The sequence below is a fragment of the Delphinapterus leucas genome, unplaced genomic scaffold, assembly GCF_059928025.1.
Source record: "Delphinapterus leucas isolate spDelLeu-1000000601 "Yukka" unplaced genomic scaffold, BTC_Dleu_Yukka2 spDelLeu_asBTCV2_sq25, whole genome shotgun sequence".
NCBI classification, from domain to species: Eukaryota; Metazoa; Chordata; class Mammalia; order Artiodactyla; family Monodontidae; genus Delphinapterus; species Delphinapterus leucas.
This window is the reverse complement of record NW_028322234.1, coordinates 16,136,383-16,158,558: the sequence shown is the minus strand read 5'-3', so window position 1 is coordinate 16,158,558 and position 22,176 is coordinate 16,136,383. Positions and strand designations below refer to the sequence as shown.

At 45.7% G+C, this 22,176-nt stretch overlaps 1 protein-coding gene across 1 annotated transcript in view; it reads left to right on the top strand.

The window, feature by feature from the left end:
* The window catches only part of CREB3L3 (cAMP responsive element binding protein 3 like 3), a 41,806-nt gene that overhangs the window by 7,702 nt on the left and 11,928 nt on the right, over positions 1-22,176 (top strand). Inside the window, exons 2-3 of the mRNA XM_030764486.2 lie at positions 601-664; positions 3,353-22,031. Of these exons, the coding sequence (XP_030620346.1) occupies positions 22,005-22,031 (27 nt within the window). The 5' untranslated portion in view covers positions 601-664; positions 3,353-22,004. The remainder of the gene's footprint in view (positions 1-600; positions 665-3,352; positions 22,032-22,176) is intronic.

The window sequence follows — 22,176 nt, the reverse complement described above, 5'->3', positions numbered from 1 at the left end:
TGGTTAATAGGTGAAATTTACTTTTTGCCTTCCCTTTATTTATTTATTTCATAGCACTGTTATTTAGTAAGAAACAGATAAGCATTGTCTTTTAAAATTTATTATTATTTTTTTAATTGAGGCATCATGTATGTAATGCAAAATCCACCCTTCTAAAGTGTATGGGGACTTCCCTGGCGGTCCAGTGGTAAAGACTCCGTGCCTCCACTGCAGGGGACACGGGTTCGATCCCTGGCTGGGGAACTAAGATCCTACATGCTGCGTGGCAAGGCCAAAAAATTATAAAAAAATAAAATATAGTGCACGGATCAGTGGTTTTTAGTATATTCACTGTGTTGTGCAACCCTCACTGCTGTCTAGTTCCAGAACATTCCATCGCCCCCAAAAGAAACCCCGTTCCCATTAGCCATTGCTCCCCAGCCCCCGGAAACTTGCTTTTCTGCCTCCAGTTTGCCCTCAGCTTCTGACTGTGCCCATAAATGTCTGCGGAAGGGATGAAGTCAAATGGAGTTTTGATGGGATGTCGTAATCACTTCGATCAAAGTCCCAAACTCAAGGTTTCTAGAGTGAGTGATGACTTTATTTTTTCTTTTTTTACAGGGGCAATTAAAAATCTCCGGGGCTTGGCAAGATCAGATGGTTGGGTGCAGATTTCTCTCTCAAGGTCAGTACCTCAGGTGACCTTCAGTTTATGAAGGTGTTTCTTCATCAGTCTGATTTCTTTCTTCCTTCCTTCTTTCTTTTTTTTTCTTCCTTTTTTTAATATTTGTTTATTTATTTAGGCTGCGCCGGATCTTAGTTGCAGCATGCCGAATCTTCGTTGCAGAATGCAGGGTCCTTTAGTTGTGGCATGCAGACTGTTAGTTGCAGCATACATGCGGGATATAGTTCCCCGACCAGGGATCAAACCTGGGACCCCTGCACTGGGAGCGTGGAGTCTTACCCGCTGGACCACCGGGGAAGTCCCCGGCAGTCTGACTTCTGTTTCCTGTAAAGCATCAGAAACATTGTTCAGATAATTCAGCAAAGGAGGAGTCCCTCAGAAACGTGGGGCCTTGGAAAACTCATCTCACCCCTCTGGGTCTCAGTTTCCCCTTTGGCAACACCATTTCCTCCTTTGACACGAGAGCAGGGCTCTGCAAACTTTTTCTGTAAAGGACCAGATAATAAATATTTTCAGTTCTGAGGGCCAGTCTCTGTCGCAAAAATATAGACAAATGGGTGTGGCCAGGCGACGCTGACATTGGCATTTCATATCATTTTCAGTAACAGAAAATATTCTTAAAACTTTTTCTCAACGGGTTAAAGAGTGTAAAATGCATTCTTGAAGACAATACAACAGCAGGTGGTGAGCTGGCTTTGGCCCATGGGCTGTGGTTTGCCAACCCCTGATCTAGGGCATCAGGACATTGGTTACACTTCGAGGCATTTGGAGTATAAGACGTGGCATGTTCCTCATAACTAAGTTAAGGCAAATCATTCATTCATTCAACAGCTACAGCAGTTCAAATTTTTATTGAATCCCTACTCTGTTCCAAGCTCTCATGGAGCTCACAGTCTGATAGGGAGAAATAGGCCACAAACAAATAAAAAACAGCATGTCCCATTTCAGCAAGTGCCGCGGAAGAAAAATAGCGAATGCAAGAGAAGAGGAAACACAGAAGCTGGGAATAGGGCAAAAGTCACAGTTTTAGGGCTTCCCTGGTGGCGCAGTGGTTGAGAGTCCGCCTGCCGATGCAGGGGACACCGGTTCATGCCCTGGTCCGGGAGGATCCCACATGCCTCGGAGTGGCTGGGCCCGTGGGCCATGGCCGCTGGGCCTGCGCGTCTGGAGCCTGTGCTCCACAAGGGGAGGGACCGCGGTGGTGAAAGCCCCGTGTACCGCAAAAAAAAAAAAAAAAAGTCACAGTTTTAAAATAGGATGTCAGGGACTTCCCTGGGGGTGCAGTGGTTAAGAATCCGCGCTCCCAATGCAGGGGGCCCGCGGGTTTGATCCCTGGTCAGGGAACTACGTCCCACATGCATGCCGCGACTAAGGAGCCCGTGAGCCTCAACTAAGACCCGGCACAACCAAATAAATAAATAGGATGTCAGGGACGGTCTCACTGAGAAGGTGACATTTGGCAAAAGCAGAAAAAGTTGGGAGTGTGCTCCATCGAGATCTGGAAGAAGAGTTCTGAGGCAGACGACACAGCCAGTGCAACGGTCCTGGGGCAGGACCACACCTGGCGTGTTGGAGGGACAGCCAGGAGGCCCGGGTGCCTGGAGCAGAGTGAGACAGAGTGGATAAGACTGCTGATGGATGGATGTGGGGTGTGAGGGAAAGAGAAAACTCAAGGACAGCCCAACGTTTTGACCTTGAGCACTGGAAGGCTGGAGCTTCCGTTTGGTGAGACAGGAAGGGCAGCAGGAGGAGCACGTTTGGGGAAATGGGAGGTGCTCAGTCAGCCACATTGAATTTGGGAGGCTTGTGAGACGCCTGCATGGAGACGGCAAAAGGCAGTTGGATATACAGGCCATTTGCCAACCTTCAGCAGTTAACCCTGAAAACAAGGTCAGACTTCTAGAAATGACAGGTGTAGCAGAAGCACTTGCTGCATTTTCGGTAGGGATTAAGCTAGTTTTTTTTTTTTTGTTTTTGTTTTTGGCCATGCCCCACTGGCATGTTGGATCTTAGTTCCCGGAGGAGGGATCGAACCCGGACCCCCTGCAGTGGAAACACGGAGTCTTAACCACTGGACTGCCAGGGAAGTCCCTAAGCTAGTTCATTTTGAATCTAATAACTCACATCTGATATCTTGGAGAGGTGGTACTGGACTTTATAAATAATCACAGCTTTTGGGGGGGAAAAGGTCCAAGCATTATTCTAATATTTGAGAAGGAATGGGTAACGTCTTATGACATCAGGTAAATATTTGATAAATATTTGATGGGGAAAATGAATGAATAAATGAGTGATGAAGGAAGGAAGGCTCTGAAAAAGAGTGATTTGTCTTCCCAAAAGTCCCTGGCACAGCTGGCATGGATGTCCTCTCCCAGGAGGACTATCTTCCTTTCTGACTGCCATGCTGCTGATGCTCTGCTCACATCCCAAAACGCAATGGTTACACCTTCCGTCTCGTGATCCACACAGAAAATCCCTAATTTGTAGCATCTGCCGATTCCTGAGGTGTAAATACCCCAACCTTGGCCAATTTCAATCTACCCTCATGATGTCATTGAATCTCACCAGCCAGAGGAAGCCAGCTCCAGCTCACCACTGTACCTGAGTCTTTTCAGGCCTCGGACCCAACATCATTTCTTAGCCTGAGCATATATATTACCTATCTCCTCTGTCCTTCTATGTCTTCAGTGTGAAATACCAGCCAGTTCCTGCAGATGTTGGATGAAATGATGTGGATCAAAATACTTCAGGAGAGGGACTTCCCTGGTGGTCCAGCGGTTAAGATTCTGCGCTTCCAATGCAGGGGGGCAAGGGTTCGATCCCTGGTCAGGGAACTAGATCCCTCATGCCGCAACTAAAGATCCCTCATGCTGAAAGTAAATATCCCGCACGCCACAACCAAGATCCTGCATGCCCCGACTAAGACCCGGTTTAGCCCAATAAATAAATAAATATTTTTAAACAACACTTTGGAGGGGCAAAGAATGGCATGCTACACAAATGCAAGGCGTACATACAGATAAAAAGCACAAATTAAGAGGTGGTGTGTATACACACCAAGGGGCTTTGGAAAGTAACAAAGCTGTTCAAATTTGTCAACATCTTTGACAACGGCTGAATGGGATTTAATTCATTGAGAGTCCTAGTGTGTAAAGCATGGTGGGAGAGTAGGATCATGGCCCCAGGAGGGGGGAGTCCTGGAGACCTTGGCAGGGGGCAGGGGGAGGAATCAGGACAAGGAGGAGGCACAAAAATAACCTCCCACTCCTCCCCACTTCCCAGGAGACCTGGGTTTGGCGGGGAGGGAGGGCGTGGGTGGAGCCGCCAGGGAAGGAGGTTGAGAAGGCAGTTGCTCGCGGGGTCCACTAGAGGGCGCCAGGGACTGAGAAGTTGACCGGTCTCCCCCAGCCTCAGGCCAGGCCTGGGTGGGAAGGGGAGGGGTCACTGGGTGACGCTGGGCAGCTGTCTATAGAAGAGGACCTGGGGGCCTAAGTCTCTGAACATGGACTTCCAGAGTTGGGGGTTTGGAGGAGAGGGGTTGAAAAATTAGAGCAGGAGTCTGCAAAAAAAATTTTAAAGGGCCACGTAGCAAATAGCTTAAACACAGCCCATCACAGTTAGTCAACTCTGCGCTCTTAGTCCCCAAACAGCCACAGACCATACAGTCCATAAATGGGTGTGCTGTGCGCCAACGGAATTTTATTTTTTGAGGCTGAAATTTGAATTTCATGTAATTTTCCTGTGTCGCGAAATAATTTTTTCCTATATTTTTAATGTTTGGTTTTTTTTTAAGAAGATGTTGGGGGTAAGAGTTTATTTATTTATTTATTTATTTTTGGCTGTGTTGGGCCTTCATTTCTGTGTGAGGGCTTTCTCTAGTTGTAGCAAGCGGGGGCCACTGTTCATCGCGGTGCGCGGGCCTCTCACTATCGCAGCCTGTCTTGTTGCGGAGCACAGGCTCCAGACGCGCAGGCTCAGTAGTTGTGGCTCACGGGCCTAGTTGCTCCGCAGCATGTGGGATCCTCCCAGACCAGGACTCGAACCCGTGTCCCCTGCATTAGCAGGCAGACTCTCAACCACTGCGCCACCAGGGAAGCCCTTCTTCCTATATTTTTAAAGCGAAATAATTATTCTGTATTTTAAAATTATCTGAAAATGCAAAAGCTGCTCTTTGCTCTCAGTCTTTACAAAGACAGACTATGGGGGTATAGTTTGTCAATGGACTAGGGATGATAATAAATATTTGTCTGACACTACGAACCAGGTATTAAGTGCCTAAATGCAGTGACTTACATAGCACACTTAAAAGCTGAAGGAAATCTTGTTTTAACACTCACTCCTCTATAAGCCAGAAAGTGTCAGTAATAATTATGCAAAGCAACCAATAATTGTAATAGCCATAAGAGAAATATGGAGTGAAATTTTTTCTTTCATTGAACACCAGCTATATAATCACACCAGTAACATACATAAAATAAATATCCCAGTCCGATATACACATTACTAAATGTTAAATAGATAGCTAGTGGGAAGCAGCCACATAGCACAGGGAGATCAGCTTGATGCTTTGTGACCACCTAGAGGGGTGGGATAGGGAGGGTGGGAGGGAGATGCAAGAGGGAGGAGATACGGGGATATATGTATATGTATAGCTGCTTCACTTTGTTATACAGCAGAAACTAACACACCATTGTAAACCAATTATACTCCAATAAAGATGTTAAAAAATTAAATAAATAGGGCTTCCATGGTGGCGCAGTGGTTGAGAGTCCGCCTGCCGATGCAGGGGACACGGGTTCGTGCCCTGGTCCGGGTAGATCCCACATGCCATGGAGTGGCTGGGCCCGTGAGCCATGGCCGCTGAGCCTGCGTGTCTGTAGCCTGTGCTCCGTAACAGGAGAGGCCACAACAGTGAGTGGCCCGCGTACCGCAAATAAATAAATAAATAAATAAATAAAATAAAATAAATAAATATCCCAGTCCAATAAAGGGAAAAAGGTGATGAATGGATACATTTTAATTCCATTAATGAATTTTTTTTTAAAGAAAAACTTCTCTTTACATGTAGGTACATATCTCTACTGATCTGTTGCAGCAATGAATAATAGCTTTATAGTTTAATAAGTTTAAATCATCAAACAAGAATAATAATTTAAAGGAGGAAATTATTGATATTTCCATTTTAAAGATATGGCTCAAATCCAGTAAAAATGAATTAAAATTTGAGCTTGCCAAACAAAAATATTATAATTTGCAATTGGTGCACTGTCTAAACTTTTAAACAGAAATAGAAGGTCCAAGTGGTCAGATAGGGAAAAAAAAAAAAAGTGAAGTAGCTCAAACTCTGTTTCTTTGCATTTAAAATCACTGGCCCATCACTGTTTATTTCAAATCTACTGTTTAAACACAAGATCGTGTAATACCACAAGGGTTGGAAATATGAACTGTTTCCAAAGAGAACTCAAAAGAATTAGAATCGTTAAGAACTAACTCTTCAAATGAATGTGTATAGCTGAGTCTGTGTGTGTCTGGAGCCAAATGCATTGCATGAAGTTCTCCAAATTCACTTCTGTGTATAATACAATGTTTATTAAAGGATAAGTAATAAAATGTGCTAATTCAAAACTTCCAGTGGTTAAACCACAGCAATTGTTCATACCAAGAGTGGACAGGCCATGACTTGTCAGCCAAATCCAGCTTATTTTTGTAGGAGCTAAGGAGGGGTTTTTTTTGTTTTTGTTTTTTAACTGGTTGGGAAAAAAATCAAAAATAGAGGGACTTCCCTGGTGATCCAGTGGTTAAGACTTCGCCTTCCAATGCAGGGTGTGTGGGTTCGATCCCTGGTCTGGGAGCTAAGATCCCGCATGCCTCGTGGCCAAAAAACCAAAGCATAAAACAGAAGCAGGGCTTCCCTGGTGGTGCAGTGGTTGGGAGTCCACCTGCCGATGCAGGGGATACGGGTTCGTGCCCCAGTCCGGGAGGATCCCACATGCCGTGGAGCGGCTGGGCCCGTGAGCCATGGCCACTGAGCCTGCGCGTCCGGAGCCTGTGCTCCGCAACAGGAGAGGCCACAACAGTGAGAGGCCCGCGTATCGCAAAAAAAAACCAAACAAACAAAAACAGAAGCAGTATTGTAACAAATTCAAGGAAGACTTTAAAAATGGTCCACATCAAAAAAAAATCTTTAAAAAAAATCAAAAAGAGAATAATATTTCACATGTGCAAAGTATAGAGGACTCAAATTTCAGTGTCCATATAAAGAGCTTTCCTGGCACTGGGCCATATTCATTGATGAGTTGTCTGCAGTGGCTTTCTTGTTGGGATCACAAGCTGAGTAGTTGCCATCTGGCCCAAAGAGCTGAAAATATTTACTATCTGGCCCTTTATGGAAAAACTTTGCTCACTCCCTGGTTTAGACCAATAAAAGATTTCTTAAGGGGAGATTATTTTGACACTGACATTGTTCAGAATTGTCTATGCACGTTGATAAAAAAATAATAATAAAATCAGGTTTATTATCAGTTTCTGAATTCTCTGCAGACAATGGGCTCCCCTTTTTTTACTTCAGATTTTCTTTTTTATAAATTGAAGTGTAGTTGATTTACAGTGTGTGTTAGTTTCTGGTGGACAGCAAAGTGTATCAGATAGATACACTTTTCAGATTCTTTTCCATTATGGTTTATTAAAAGATATTGAATATAGTTTCCTGTGCTATACAGTAGGACCTTGTTGTTTATCTATTTCATATGTAGTAGTTTGTATCTGCTAATCCCAAACTCCTAATTTATCCCTCCCCCACTTCCTTACCCCTTTGGTAACCATACATTTGTTTTCTGTTTTGTAAATAAGTTCATTTGTATCATATTTTAGGTTCCACATATAAGTGATATAATATGATATTTGTCTTTCTCTGCTTGACTTACTTCACTTAGTATGATAATCTCTAGGTCCATCCATGTTGCTGCAAATGGCATTATTTCATTCTTTTTTATGGCTGAGTAGTATTCCATTGCATATATCCCACATCTTTATCCATTCACCTGTTGATGGACATTTATGTTGTTTCCATGCCTTAGCTATTGTAAATAGTGCTGCTGTGAACATTGGGGTGCACGCATATTTTAGAATTAGAGTTTTCTCTGGATGTATGCCCAGGAGTGGGATTGCTGGATCATATGGCAACTCTAGTTTTAGTTTCTTAAGGAATCTCCATAGCGGCTGCACCAGTTTACATACCCACCAACAGTGTAGGAGGGTTCTCTTTTCTCCACACCATCACCAGCATTTTTTTATCTGCAGACTTTTTGATGATGGCCATTCTGAACAGTGTGAGGTGATGCCTCATAGTAGTTTTGATCTGCATTTCTCTAATAATTAGCGATGTTGAGCATCTTTTCATGTGCCTCTTGGACATCTATATGTCTTCTTTGGAGAAATGTTGATTTAGGTCTTCCGCTCATTTTTTGTTTGGGTTGTTTGGGTTTTTTTATTATTGAGTTATACAAGCTGTTTGTATATTTTAGAAATTAATGGGCCTCGTTTTTGATAGCACCTGGGGTGAGCTGCTCCCCTCTCCCCAGCCATGGTATGCCACCGCTCCTGTATAAGAGTTCTCTGGATCTTTACTATTCTCCCCATTTTGGGAGGAGTAGAGGCACAGAGAGGCCAAATAACTTGCTCAAGGTCACACGGCTTGCAAGAGGAGGGGCTGGAATTGAATCCAGAGAGCCGTAACCATGACATTCGCTCTGTGCTAGATGACACGACAAAGCCCCGGCCTGTTGTTGCCATGAGCACTGCTACCTGGGGTTGACTCTGGCTCACCCCAGGGGCAGCTCTGACTTAGGGTTGCTGCCTTGAATTTCAGCATCACTACTTACAAGCTGCTTGGGCTAGAGCATCCCCTCCGCAAGCCTCAGTTTACTTATCTGCAAAATGGGTATTTACAAAGTCCCCAACTCATTTGGGGTTTTTGGAGGATCAAGTTTATTTGTGTACTTTGCACAGTGCCTGGCACAGTGAGTGATCAATAAATTTTAGCTGTGGTTTTGATGAGACTGGGTGCCCAGACCCAGAAGCTGGGCCTAGGAGAAATGGCATTGTTTTTTGTGGAGAAGGGAAGTCCAAGAGAGTGGGGGTGGGGATGGTTTGAGAGAATTCAATGCACAGAGTGAGTTCTCCATGCATGCATGTTTGTTTGTTTTGGAGGCCCCGCTGGGATTCTCCATGCACGTTTGCGTGCAAATTGCATATACGAAATAAACCTAATGAAAGGTAAGAAATGACTTTTCAATCCTTTTTTAAACTGTCTGATTCTGTCAAGAAGCACTCAAGTTGGGTGCTGTTGTGTCTTTAACACATTTTTGCTAAGCTTTTAAGAGTCACCTAATCCAGAACCTTCCACAGGCAACAGTAGCTCTCTAGAATATAATAACATTGTTTATTTTCTTTTGCATCTGTTTTAGGCACCTGATACTTAAAAAAAACCTAAAATCTGGTGTTATAATGTTTCCTTTTAAGATACATTTTAATTAATTTATTTTTATTTTTGGCTGTGTTGGGTCTTCGTTTCTGTAGGAGGGCTTTCTCTAGTTGCGGCAAGGGGGCGCCCCTCTTCATCGCAGTGCGCGGGCCTCTCACTATCGCGGCCTCTCTTGTTGCGGAGCACAGGCTCCAGACGCACAGGCTTAGTAGTTGTGGTGCACGGGCTAGTAGTTGTGGCGCACGGGCTAGTAGTTGTGGCGCACGGGCTTAGTTGCTCCGCGGCATGTGGGATCTTCCCAGACCAGGGCTTGAACGCGTGTCCCGTGCATTGGCAGACAGATTCTCAACCACTGCGCCACCAGGGAAGCCCTAAGATACATTTGTTGAAGAAAGTTTAGTACCATCTTCAGCATTATTATGTATTTGGCTTTTTTTCTTCAATAAATTTATTTTTGAAAGACACTTAGTAACACGATGGTAAATTAGACCAGTATCAGATGCCCCAATTAGAAGGTAATTGTAAAAGCGATGTAACATGAAAATAAATGTTACTAGGGACTTCCCTGGCGGTCCAGTGGTTGACTCAGTGCTTCCACTGCAGGGGGCACGGGTTCAATCCCTGGTCCTTCCGGGAACTAAGATCCCACATGCTACACTGCGCCACCAAAAAAAAAAAAAGTTACTAAATTCTCTTGAGGGTTTTGGTGATCATTTAAGTGTACTCTAACTTGGAGATTCTATTGGTGATCTGAGATTTCTACAGTATTCTTCCTGCAGCAGGGAGGACATTTGGGGATTAACCATGCTCCCAGAGAGAAGAATCAGGGCGCGGTTCTTTCTTAACACTTTCTCAGCCCGTTCCACCTCGCTCATGCGTGAATGGGATTGTCCCCTACCTGGTGGGCTTCTCCATATATATGTACACAACGTGGCCCACGACTCTTATCAAACTACACTCCTGGTCAGATTCTCCCTGGGATTAAACATTAACCCCAATGTTTAACCTGGAAGGGGCTTCATTTTATATAACCTTTAGATCCATCGTCCCATTTTGCAGATGGGGAACCAGAGTCTCAGAGGGGAGGAGTGACTCTGTGATGTCACAGCCAAGTTGATTGCTGAGCTGGGGCTAGGACTTCGACCTCCTGGCACCCAGTCCAGAAAGCAATTGCACACAAAATGGGAAAGTTTTGAATTGATTTAGAGACGATACAGATATCCCAACTCGGCCGAGAGCAGGTGTATTTCTCTTGAGACCCGTGGCGCACACTGAATTGTGGGGTTTGCTCCACAGATGGGTTTGGAGCCACTTCAGTGGTGGTGGGGGATTGATTTCGTGGCTGGAGGTATATCGGTGATCAAAATATACAGGTCCCTCCTCCCTGGTGTAAACAGATAACATAGATAAATAGAATTTCCTCCCATCAAAGGGGTTGTACTGGGTGTGACTGGGATGGGGGGGGTGATTTTGGCTGGGGTGGTCAGGGCAGCTACTTGGAGAGGTGACCACCAGGCTTGGGTTTCATCACAGCTTTGAGGGGTGTTAGGGGTTGAATTGTATCCCCCAGGCCCAAATTCATATGTTGGAGTCCTAACCCCCAGGGCCTCAGAATGTGACTGTATTTGGAGTTGGGGGTTTTCAAAGAGGTAATCAAGTTAAGTGAGGTCACTAGGGTGAGCTCTAATCCATAAGACTGAGGTCCTTGTAAAAAGGGGACATTTGCACACAGAGATACAGGGACAAGATGGCATCTAAAAGGCAAGGAGAGGGGCTTCCTTTGTGGTGCAGTGGTTAAGAATCTGCCTGCCAGTGCAGGGGACACAGGTTCGAGCCCTGGTCCGGGAAGATCCCACATGCCGTGGAGCAACTAAGCCCGTGCGCCGCACCTACTGAGCCTGCACGTCTGGAGCCCGCAAGCCACAACTACTGAAGCCCACACTCCTAGAGCCCGTGGTCCGCAACAAGAGAAGCCACTGCACTGAGAAGCCTGCGCACCGCAGCGAAGAGCAGCCCCCTGCTCACCACAACTAGAGAAAGCCCGTGCGCAGCAATGAGGACCCAACGCAGCCGATAAATAAATAATAAATTCTTTAAAAAATAATATAAAAGGTAAGGAGAGAGGCCTCAGAAGGAACCAGCCCTGCTGACACCTTGATCTTGGACTACCAGCCTCTGGGACTGGGAGAGAATACATTTCTGTTGTTGCAGGCCCCCAGTCTGTGGGACTTTGTTTCAGCAGCTACAGCAAACACATTCAGAAGGTGAGGGATGGAGGGCCAGGACGAATTCAGGCTCTGGGGACCCCGACATGCCTCCCCCACCCGAACCTTAAGGACTCCCTCCCAGAAGCCCCAGGGGTGGAGCCAGAGGAGACAAGATCTTCTCGCCCACAAGGGGAAGGAAGCTGAGTTGACCACATCCACAGCCGTAGGAGGCCTCCTTTTCCTGGTGAGAGGGTCAGCTCTGACCCTTGGACCCACCAGCCATAAAATAATCACCGAGGTGAGGTGAGATGAGATGGTGGTGAGACATGGGGGAAGGACTGGGCAGAGGGGTGTGGATTGCGAGATGGCAGGGGCGCTGACCCCGTTTGCTGGTCTAGACTCAGGACCCTCATGGGGTACTGCCCCAAAGGCCACCTGGTCTCCTGAAGCTGGGGGACCCCCTTCCTATGGTTGGCTCAGGGCTAGACCCTAACACCAAGCTTGGAGAACCAGATCTCTGACCCAAGGGACCTCCCAGCTCTTTCCACAAACACATCCCATCCAGCCCCACGCAGAAACTTCTAGAACCATCACAGGACTGACATCATCCTGGAACAAGGCACCACCCTGCCCTCAACTCCCCAGGATCTTTCTGCCGAGGCCTCCCTGACCCAACCCCTCCCATCTCTCTTTCCTGCTTTATTCTTCTATACCTGGTCTCTCCCAATTTATTTATTCTTTAAATTTCTAATTGAAGTATAATTGATTTACAATGTTGTGTTTCTCTTCAGTTTATTTATTTACTTGTTTATGCACAATTGATTTTACTTAGCATCTTCCCCACCTCAGAACATCAGCTCCACAGGGGCGGGGCATGGGGAATAATTGGTTACGTTCTCTGCTGGGTCCCCAATACCTGGCACACATCAGGCACTCAAGAAGTAGTGGTCATTGGGGCTTCCCTGGTGGCGCAGTGGTTAAGAATCCACCTGCTAATGTAGGGGACACGGGTTCGAGCCCTGGTCTGGGAAGATCCCACATGCCACAGAGCAACTAAGCCCGTGCGCCACAACTACTGAGGCCGCGTGCCTAGAGTAGTCCCCGCTCGCCGCAACTAGAGACAGCCCGCACGCAGCAACGAAGACCCAACGCAGCCAAAAATAAATAAATAAACTATTAAAAAAAAAAGAAGTAATGGTCACTAGAATGAATGAATGAATTCCCGGACATAACGTCCTTCATGCTTTAGGAAGGGCAGAGGGAGCCTCCCACCCCCTGACAAAGTCTCGCCTCTCATGGTATTGGGAGACCCTGATTCAAACTTCCTGTCTTCAGTCACCCCTGAGAGCCAGGAACCCCTTGGACTGGGAAGCCTGGAGGATTAGGTGCTAATCAGTTGGCATTGCCTAAGAGCCCGATCAGAGTCCCCCTGTCCCCAGCCCCTGGCCTGCCTCAGCCACACCCATGTCACAAGGGTTTTACTCACTGCCTGGCCTGGCCGTACCCCAAGGGAGAGTCCCGGAGAAAGAGGGGGAAGGGAGGGGGGGAGCAGGTGCTCCCAGACCCCCTCACCTCTTTCCCCCAAAACTGACCTAAAGGGAGAAGTAGAAAGGACCCTCTGGCAAGCAGCCAAAGGCATGTGGAGGTGACATGGTGCCGAGGGACATGTCCCCAACTGGGGCAGGGGACCTGGGCGTTGTCTCAATGGTGGCTGACTCATGGAGTGGCCATGGTGAATCATAACCCCTTATTAGCCCCTCTGTCCTCCTGTGCAGAATGGGGACTGTCATTAGGGCCAGACTTGTGCTGAGGCCAAAGGGCTGAGGGGGCCGGAAAATGACAAGCAGACGTCTGCCCTTCGAGCACCTCGGAAGCTGAGCCTGGCGTGTTTCTTACAGATTCATATACTAGTAATAATAGTAATAACCCTAAAAATGGCCAGAGTTTGAGACCTGGCTGTGTGGGCATCCCTTCTGAGCACTCCACATGTTATAATGGATCAAACCCCCAAGAACCCGGTGAAGCAGGGTCTTTATCCCGCATTTCATAGATAAAGAAAATGAGTCAAGAGGAGCAAAGTTATTTGCCCACAGTTACAAGTGGTAGAGGCAGGATTCGAACCCAGGCCCTGCTCTACCCCAGCCAGTTCCATGGAAATATTCTCACTTTAAAGTTTTTAGCAGTTACATCAGAAAAGTACAAAGCAAAATGAAGTTTCGTATTAATAATAAATTTTTGTCAATCTAAATGACTGAATTCATAAACCCAAACTGTTACCATTTCAACGTGCAGTCAATGTCACAGTTATGAACGCAGTATTTCACTTTTTTTCATGCTAAGTCTTGGATATCCAATGTGTATTTCACACATACAACCCATCTCAATGTGGATGCTCAGTTTTCATCAGAAATCCTCGATCTGTATTTATAGAGTTCAGAAAATTTACAGTAAAAATGTAGATTCACATATGCAACTTGTTCCATATATACTCAAAAGTTGTCTGTTAACTGAAGTATCAATTTTTAAAATTTAAATGAATAGAAATTAAAGTTAAAATCCAGTTCCTCAGTCACACTTTTTATACTTCAAGTGCTCAGTAACCACATGTGAACTTAATCCTGCTGTTGGGCTGAGCAAGTCTAATCCACAGAACCTGTGGATTACAGAAAATGTTTTCTGAAAAGGGCCAGATAGTAAATATTTTCAGCTTTGCGGGCCAAAGTGTCTCTGTCAAGACTATGCAACTGTGTGACAGCAACTGTAAACAATATGTAAACTAGTGGGAGTGACCATGTGCCAACAAAGTTTTATTTATAAAAACAAGTAAGGGGCCAGAATTGGCCCATAGACTGTAGTTTGTCAGCCACGCACTAAACTCCATGATTATATTTATACATGTTCAGTTGTTCCTTCTACAAGTATTGATTGGGCAGCTACTGCGTACCAGGCACAGTTCCAGGCACTAGGGATACTGCACACAGTAGGTCTTGTCCTAATGATTGTCCCTATTTTGCAGGTGAATTCTAGCTAGAGACTTTATGGTACTCCACCCCACAACCTTTCCTATCTCTGACTTGTTAAGCACCTGGATCAATGTTGATGTATAGAAGGAGTAAAAGACACTTTTGTAGACTGAAATAATGAATGAATATTGACATTCCCTAGGATGTGTCCCTCTGCCTGGCACAGAATAGACAATCCATAAATGTTTGTTGAATGAATGTACACTGTGATAAATGAACAAAATATATAGTGTCGGGTGACAGTAAGTTTCTATGAAGAAACATAAATCGAGATGGGGATGGAGACTGGTTTTAAAGAAGGTGGTCATGGAGAGCTTCATGGAGGAGGTGAATTCGAGCAGCCATTTAAAGGTGAAAGGAGCCAGCCACAGGGAGATCTAGGAAAGGGGATAGGACAGCAAGTGCAGAGGCGCTGAGGGAGGACCGTGCCTGGTGACATGAGTCCAGTGTGAAGGGAGAGAGAGGAAAAGCAGTGGAAGGTGGTGCAAAGGTAATGAGGGAGAGGGCTTTTTGAGTCCTAATAAGGAAAGCAGACTATGGGGGCAAGCATGGAAGCCAGGAGGAGGAGAAGGGGGAGAGTGCACTGGTCCAGCCCAGTGAGGATGGGGCTGGACCAGGACAGTAGAAATGGAGCAGACAAAGAATGAACGTATTTTGAAGGCAGAGCTATCAAGACTTGCTGATGGATTGTAATAAACATGTGCAAAGCCCACTGGAAGATAAACAGAAACACAAGAGTGTGGGAGCTGAGGGAAGGAGGAGGGTGACAGATACACAGGAAGTAGTGAGAGCCAAAAAATAATGCCACGGAATTCAGAACAGTGGTTACCTCCATTGGGGGAGGGGTAACTCCTGAAAAGGGATTTCTGGAGTTCTGGAATATTCTTTCTTTTTTTTTTTGGCCGTGCCATGTGGTATGCGGGATCTTAGTTCCCCAACCAGGGGTCGAACCTGTGCCCCCTGCAGTGGAAGCACAGAGTCTTAACCACTGGACTGACAGGGAAGTCCAAAAATTATATATATTTTTAATTAAAAAAGTTTACACAGGGTCTTGGTGCAAACCAATGCTAATATCATGCCATCAGATTAGAGTATAAGAGATTCAGTTATGAGCATTTGACAGCCAAAAAGTAAGGGGGAAGGAAAGCAATGATATGTGAATAGGCGAGGACCATTTTGGCAAATTCAGAACTGGCCAGACATTCTTGAGCATCCACCATGCCCTGAGTAGTGTCAAGGGAGATGAACAGACCTGCCTTCAACCTTCAAGGGACTCAGTCTAGTTTTGAAAAGACAATACAGACAGGCAGGACCAATCAACAAATACCTAAGGAGAGTGTGTTAAGTGCTAATCTCTATAATCTACATTCAAATGTGAAGCTTGGGGCAGGGAGAGACAGCTCTGTGGACAGGATTAATCAAGGAAAGTAAATAGTTTTTTTGTTTGTTTGTTTTGATGTTTGTTTGTTCAGTGCAAGGGTCGGAAACTCCAGCTCAAAAATTTTAAACCAAAAGGGGAAGTCACTGGCTCACATCACTGCCATGTTTCTGAAGCCAAGGAGTGGATTTCAGGTATGGCTGAGTCCAGGACTTCAGACCATGTTGTCAGGGATTGATTGCTCTCTGTCTGCTCTGCTGTATTCTGGGTGGGCTTCATTCTCAGATAGCTTCTCCCATCATGGGGTAATGATGGCCAACAGCCCCAAATCTACACTCCTACAGCTCAGCACCCCGAGAGTGCTATAGAGTGGAAAGGGGAGTTCTGGAGTGAAGTGAGTTCCCAGGGTCTAACGTAATATCTGTGAGGAGTGGAGGTAGAGTTCACACACACGTCCATCTGTCTCCAACCCCTGAGTTCTTCTTAGCCACCGAATCGTACTACCTCCTATGGAACTGTCCCCAAGCTGCAGAGGAAATGGTTAGAATTTTCTCAATTTTAAGGGTTTTCTCATTTGAATTTTTTTCAGTCTTTTCTGACTTTAACTACCACTTGTCTGAGCTAGAATCTAGTACAGTATGCAATCTCCAGTCAGTAAAGATTCAGGAAGCAGTTTCTATGTGCCCTAAACTAAATGCTGGGATTTTATAGATAGGAATCTTGTATGTTTAAGGGTGTGAGACTGAATATCATAATTTCATGGTGTTTCACATAGAACCCAGTGGCTTTTGAACATCTTACCACTTGAGTACATCTGAAACCCACAGAGGGAAGTTATTTGCCCTGGGCGAAAAGATAAGAGCTAATATAGATCTGGGCTACAGTTCCTTCAGGCTCCATGAGGAAATGTAAATGTTCCCAAGAAAAATAATATATTCACCCAAAATCAGTCATTCACATTTTACCTAGGTCTAGTTATATCTAAGTAACATCTGAGAGGGGGTGATTTTTGCCCTGGGGAAAAATGCTAAGAACTAATCTTTGAGTTATAATGCCTTAAGGCTCCATAAGAAAATGTAAATGCTCCCAAGCAAAGGAATCTATGTGCCTGATATCAGTCATTCGCACTGCAGCTGGAATTAGCTCAAAGTGCTTCGAGCACATTTTCCCTGAGGTAACTTCAGAGATGGAAAGGAAGAGGGATCTGTGAGAAAAGCACAGGTATAGGGAGACTGCCTCCTGGCAGGACTTGGTTGGCAATTATTGATATGGTAGTGTTCACATCAGAATAAAGCAATAATGATGAAAGGGAGGCATCACCTTATTTAAGGAACGTTACAGGCAAGGCAGTGGGAATGCTGGACTTTGGGGACCCAAGGTGGATCAATTTACTTTTGTAGAGGGGGCAGCTCCTAAACACTAACTCTAACACAAGGTGCGCTTGTATTAGAAAACTTGGGAAACTATGGAAAATGTATGTTTTGCATTTTATTTGTATTGTTTTATTATTATTATTTTTTTTGCGGTACACGGGCCTCTCACTGTTGTGGCCTCTCCCGTTGTGGAGCACAGGCTCCGGACGCGCAGGCTCAGCGGCTGTGGCTCACGGGCCCGGCCTCTCCGCAGCATGTGGGATCTTCCCAGACCAGGGCACGAACCCGTGTCCCCTGCATCGGCAGGTGGACTCTCAACCACTGCACCACCAGGGAAGCCCCTATTTCTTCTTTTTTTTTTAAGTTAAATTGTATTTCTTTGTTTGGAATATGTACATCGGGCACATGGCTGAGAATTCCAAAATAAATGATTATGCAGGGAAAAGCCCTCCTTCTTCTCTATCCCACCTCCCAGCTCCCAGCCCTGAAGGTTACCACCGTTACCAGATTCTTGTGTCTCATTCCAGAGATATTCTATAAATATATAAGAAACATGTATACACGTTCATTTTTCCTTTTGTCACACAGAGACAGTATCTTGTGTAGTGCACCTTAATTTTTACTTAACCAGTGCATTCTCAATGGGAAAGATATTATCTTCAAGGGGGTTGTGAAAACTAGTTCTTAGGGGGTGAAAAAAAATCTTACTCTTTTACTGTATAAAGCACAGATATACATATGGTACACAAGCATGTATATAGAATACATGTGGATTTACAGTTTCACGGGGGAGCAGTTAGGAAAATGTTTTCAAAGACTCCTTGTGGGAGGGCCAGAATAAAAAAAATGTTGAGAAACACTGAAATAACCATATATTTTCAATATTGTCCCATATCAGTACATAAAGAGAACCCTCATTCTATTTCACAGCTACATAATATTCCATTGTGTTAACACATCAGACTCTATAATCAATCCCCTATTGACAGATATTTTGGTTGTTTCTAATGTTTTCCTAAACGCATTATGTACGTGGTTGTTCATTATGTATTTAGTATGCTTTTTATTGAGGTAGAATTAATTTACAGTAATGATGCACAGGTCTTACGTGTGTTCAATTGGCTGAGTTTTGACAATTCTAGACAATCATGTAACCACCATTAAAAATAAGATATGGAATATTTTCTCCACCCTAGAAAGTTCCTTCATGCCCCTGTCCACTCAATTGCCCACTCTACTTCAGGCAACCACTTTCTGTCACCAAGAATTACTTTTGCCTCTTCTCTGGGTGTCATATAAATGGGATCCTACAGTCTTCTTTTGTGTCTGGCTTCTTTTATCACAATACATTTGAGATTCATCCATGTTGTTGAATGTATCAGTAATTTATTCCTTTTTATGGCTGAGTGCAGTTGTGTTGTATGGATATACCAGTTTGTTTATCCACTCCCCTATTGTTGGGTATTTGAGTTGTTTACAGTTCAGGACAATCATGAATCAGGCTGCTGTGAACATTCACGTACAAGTCCTTCTGTGAACATATAATTATATTTCTCTTAGCTAAATACCCAGGAATAAAATTGCTAAGTCATATGGTAAATGCATGTTTAACTTTATAAGAGATTTCCCAATTGTCCAAAGTTTCCCCAAGTGGTTGGACCCTTTTGGTTCCCACAAACAGTGGGTGAGAGTTCCAGTTGCCCCAGATTTTCCGCCAACAACTGATGTTGTCTTTTGTATTGCAGTCAGTCTAGTGGGCATCTTTAAACGTTTTCAAATATCAGAAATGGTTCAGTATCAATGAAGTGCAACTTAAAAACAAAGCTCACACCTATGCAATTATGTTTAAGAAATGCTACAAACTCTGTCCCTTCCAAGGGTGTTACAGAGTGTTGTAAAGGCTCTGACAAGTTCCGCAAATCTGTTTATTAACACAGTATTCCTCAATCAACACAGCATCCTCTTGTGTTATGTTTCATACTTTTTAAATAATTAATTAATTAATTTTTGGCTGCATTGGGTCTTCATTGCTGTGCACGGGCTTTCTCTAGTTGTGGCGAGCAGGGACTGCTCTTCGTTGCGGTGCACGGGCTTCTCATTGCAGTGGCTTCTCTTCTTGTGGAGCACAGGCTCTAGGCGTGTGGGCTTTAGTAGGTGTGGTGCAGGCTCAGTAGGTGTGGCGCATGGGCTTAGTTGCTCCACGACATGTGGGATCTTCCTGGACCAGGGCTCGAACCCGTGTCCCCTGCATTGGCAGGCGGATTCTTAACCACTGCGCCACCAGGGAAGTCCCATGTTTCGTGCTTAAACACATTGGTAGAATCTATTGTGGGAATTTTACTTTAGATTCCAACTTAGCATCGCTTTGAAGCATGTGGTCATGTCCAGTAAATTAGGTCATATGATTCCAAGGGCATCAGAAAGTCCTCTTGTCCCTCAAACGCTTATCTTTATCCTACCTTTTCAGACGTCTCCTTCATTAGGACACATAAAAGCCTTCCAAAGCCCATGATTATAAAATTACAAAAAAGTACAAATATCCTGGGGAGGTGGACTATGGGGTCTAAATCTACGTGAAGGTGTAAATGAGTAATACCAGATCCATGATTCTGGCAGGTTTTGATAAGAAGAGGAGGAAGTTCTATGTCAAGGGCACCGGGGCTCCTCAGAGTCATAAATGGGAGTGAGGGGGAGGCAGAGACAAGCCCAGAAGTCAAACTTCACCTACTTTCTCCACCTGCTGACACTGCCCTGGAAAGGAGCCTCCACAGCAAAGGCTGAATAAATATTATGACTAGGAAAGCCAAACCAAACCAAACAAACCCCTTAAAAAATCCAACACACACACACACAAATCCAACACAGAGTGGTTAAAAAGGAAATAAGAGATGCAGGGGTCAAGAGTGAGATAATGTCTCCCATCCAGAGGGGGACAGTTACTGTAATGCAGGGATTCTCCCGCCAGGCACTGCTGACATCCGGGCCAGGCTTACTCTGTGTGGGGCCGTTCCAGGCATTGTGAGGTGTGGAGCAGCATTCCTGACCCTCACTCATTCCATGCCTGGAGCACCCCCAGTTGTGACAACCACAGATGTTACCGTCAGATAAGAGAACCACTCTGGCGCAGCACATAATAGGTCGTCCTTAAATTTTTGATGCATGAATAAATAATGGCTGGTCCAGGGAGAAATGTACGCCAGGATGTGAACTTCTTGAGAGCAAGGAGGGTGTCTGAGTTACTGTGTAAACCTAGCACCTACCATCGTGCCCGGCACACAGAAGGTTCGTCATCCATTCACTAATCTCCAACAGCTTCCTGCTGTATTTCATATAAACCAAACTCCTTGCCACAGACTGCAAGGCCCTGCACGACCTGCCCCGTCCCCTCCCTGCCCTCCCCTCCTCCCTCTCTCACTCTGCTCCATCCACATGGGCCTCCTGGCTGTTCCTCCAACACGCCAGGCCCCATCCTGCCCCAGGACCTTTGCACATGCTGTTCCTTGGCCTGAAACACCCTTCCACTAGATCTCCCAGTGGCTGGCTCTTTCTCATCATTCAGGACTGTACTTAAATGTCACCTTTTTTTTTTTTTTTTTGGCCATGCCACATGGCATGTGAGATCTTAGTTCCCCGACCAGGGATTGAACCCGCGTCCCCTGCATTGGAAACGTGGAGTCTTAACAGATGGACCACCAGCAAAGTCCCTAAATGTCACCTCTAAAAAGAAGCCTTTGCCAGCCCTCTGTTGCCCTTTACATGATGACATTTAGTTTCTTGGTAGCATTTGCCCATTTGTCAGTTTTCTGGTGTGTTTATGCATTTATGGTCTAGCTCATCCACTGCCTTATCCCCAGGGCCTTAAATAGTGCTTGGCACACAGGAGGTGCCCAATGAGTAAGAGTTGACTGAGCACCTCCTGTGTGCCGGGCACTTCCTAGACACTGGGGACCCAGCTGAGAACAAAAGAGCCCCGAAGTCACTCACATGAAGAGGCAGGGGAGGAATGAGGGAAGAATACAGGCAAGTAAACAAGAAACTTTCAAATAGTGAGGATTTCAGTGAAACCAGTGATGTGATAAAGAGGTACAGGGTGAGGGCTCCTCTCTGGTGAGAGGTCAGAGACGACCTCTCAGCTGTCTGGGCTGAGATCCACAGATAGAAAACATTCCCAAATATGTGAACGCAGTGATAGATTCGGGGTGGAGGGGATAGGAGTTCCAGGCAGAGGGAACAGCTAGTGCAAAGGCCCTGAGGAGGGAATAAGTTTGGCTCAATGAATATTTATTGAGAATAAATGAATGATAGAAGATTCTAGAAGGAATCGATTGTTCTGGTTTGGCCGTGGAGAGCTTGCTTGCGGGCAGGGGGTTGGGGGTTGCCAGCTCCAATGAGGGAAGGGGGCTCCTGGCAGAGGGAAGGGCTCTAGCGGAGGCCTGGGCAGTTCTTCTTGGTTCTGTTCTGAGAGTGGACAGGACCCAGCCAAGGGCCCTGGGCTCTCCTGGAGCCGACATCCAGGGATTATGACGAGAAACAGTCCCTGAAAGTAGGGGAGAGGTCATGCGAGAGCCGCGGCTCCCCAGACTTTGGCCTTTGCCCACTGCCGGCTGGAAAAGCACGAAACATCTGAGATAACGGTCTTCCCTCCCCTCCCCCTAGCCTGCCCCCGTGTCACTGGCCCTTAACCCTGTCTGTCTTGCCTGTTCCCCAATCAGCACCTGGGGGTGGGCTAGGAGCTCCCCAGGACTATTTCAGCATCTTTTAGGGGTGGTGACAGAGCCACAGAGAAGAGCCGGCTGAGCCTGGGAGCCCTGGTGGTGGGGTGAGCCCCCACCTCGCAGCAGACGCAGAAGTGGCTGGAGAAAGAGCTGGCCAGGTTCATGAATGGGGATTTAGCAGTTGGAAAGGTGAGCCCTGCACTGGTCTCCAGGTGAGGGAGGGTTTATGCCAGGAATCTTCCCCAAGCTCCCAGGGTTGGCAGGAACCTCACATCCCATTTTACAGATGAGAAGACTGAGGCCCAGAGGGAGAATGCAACGACCAAAATTGTGT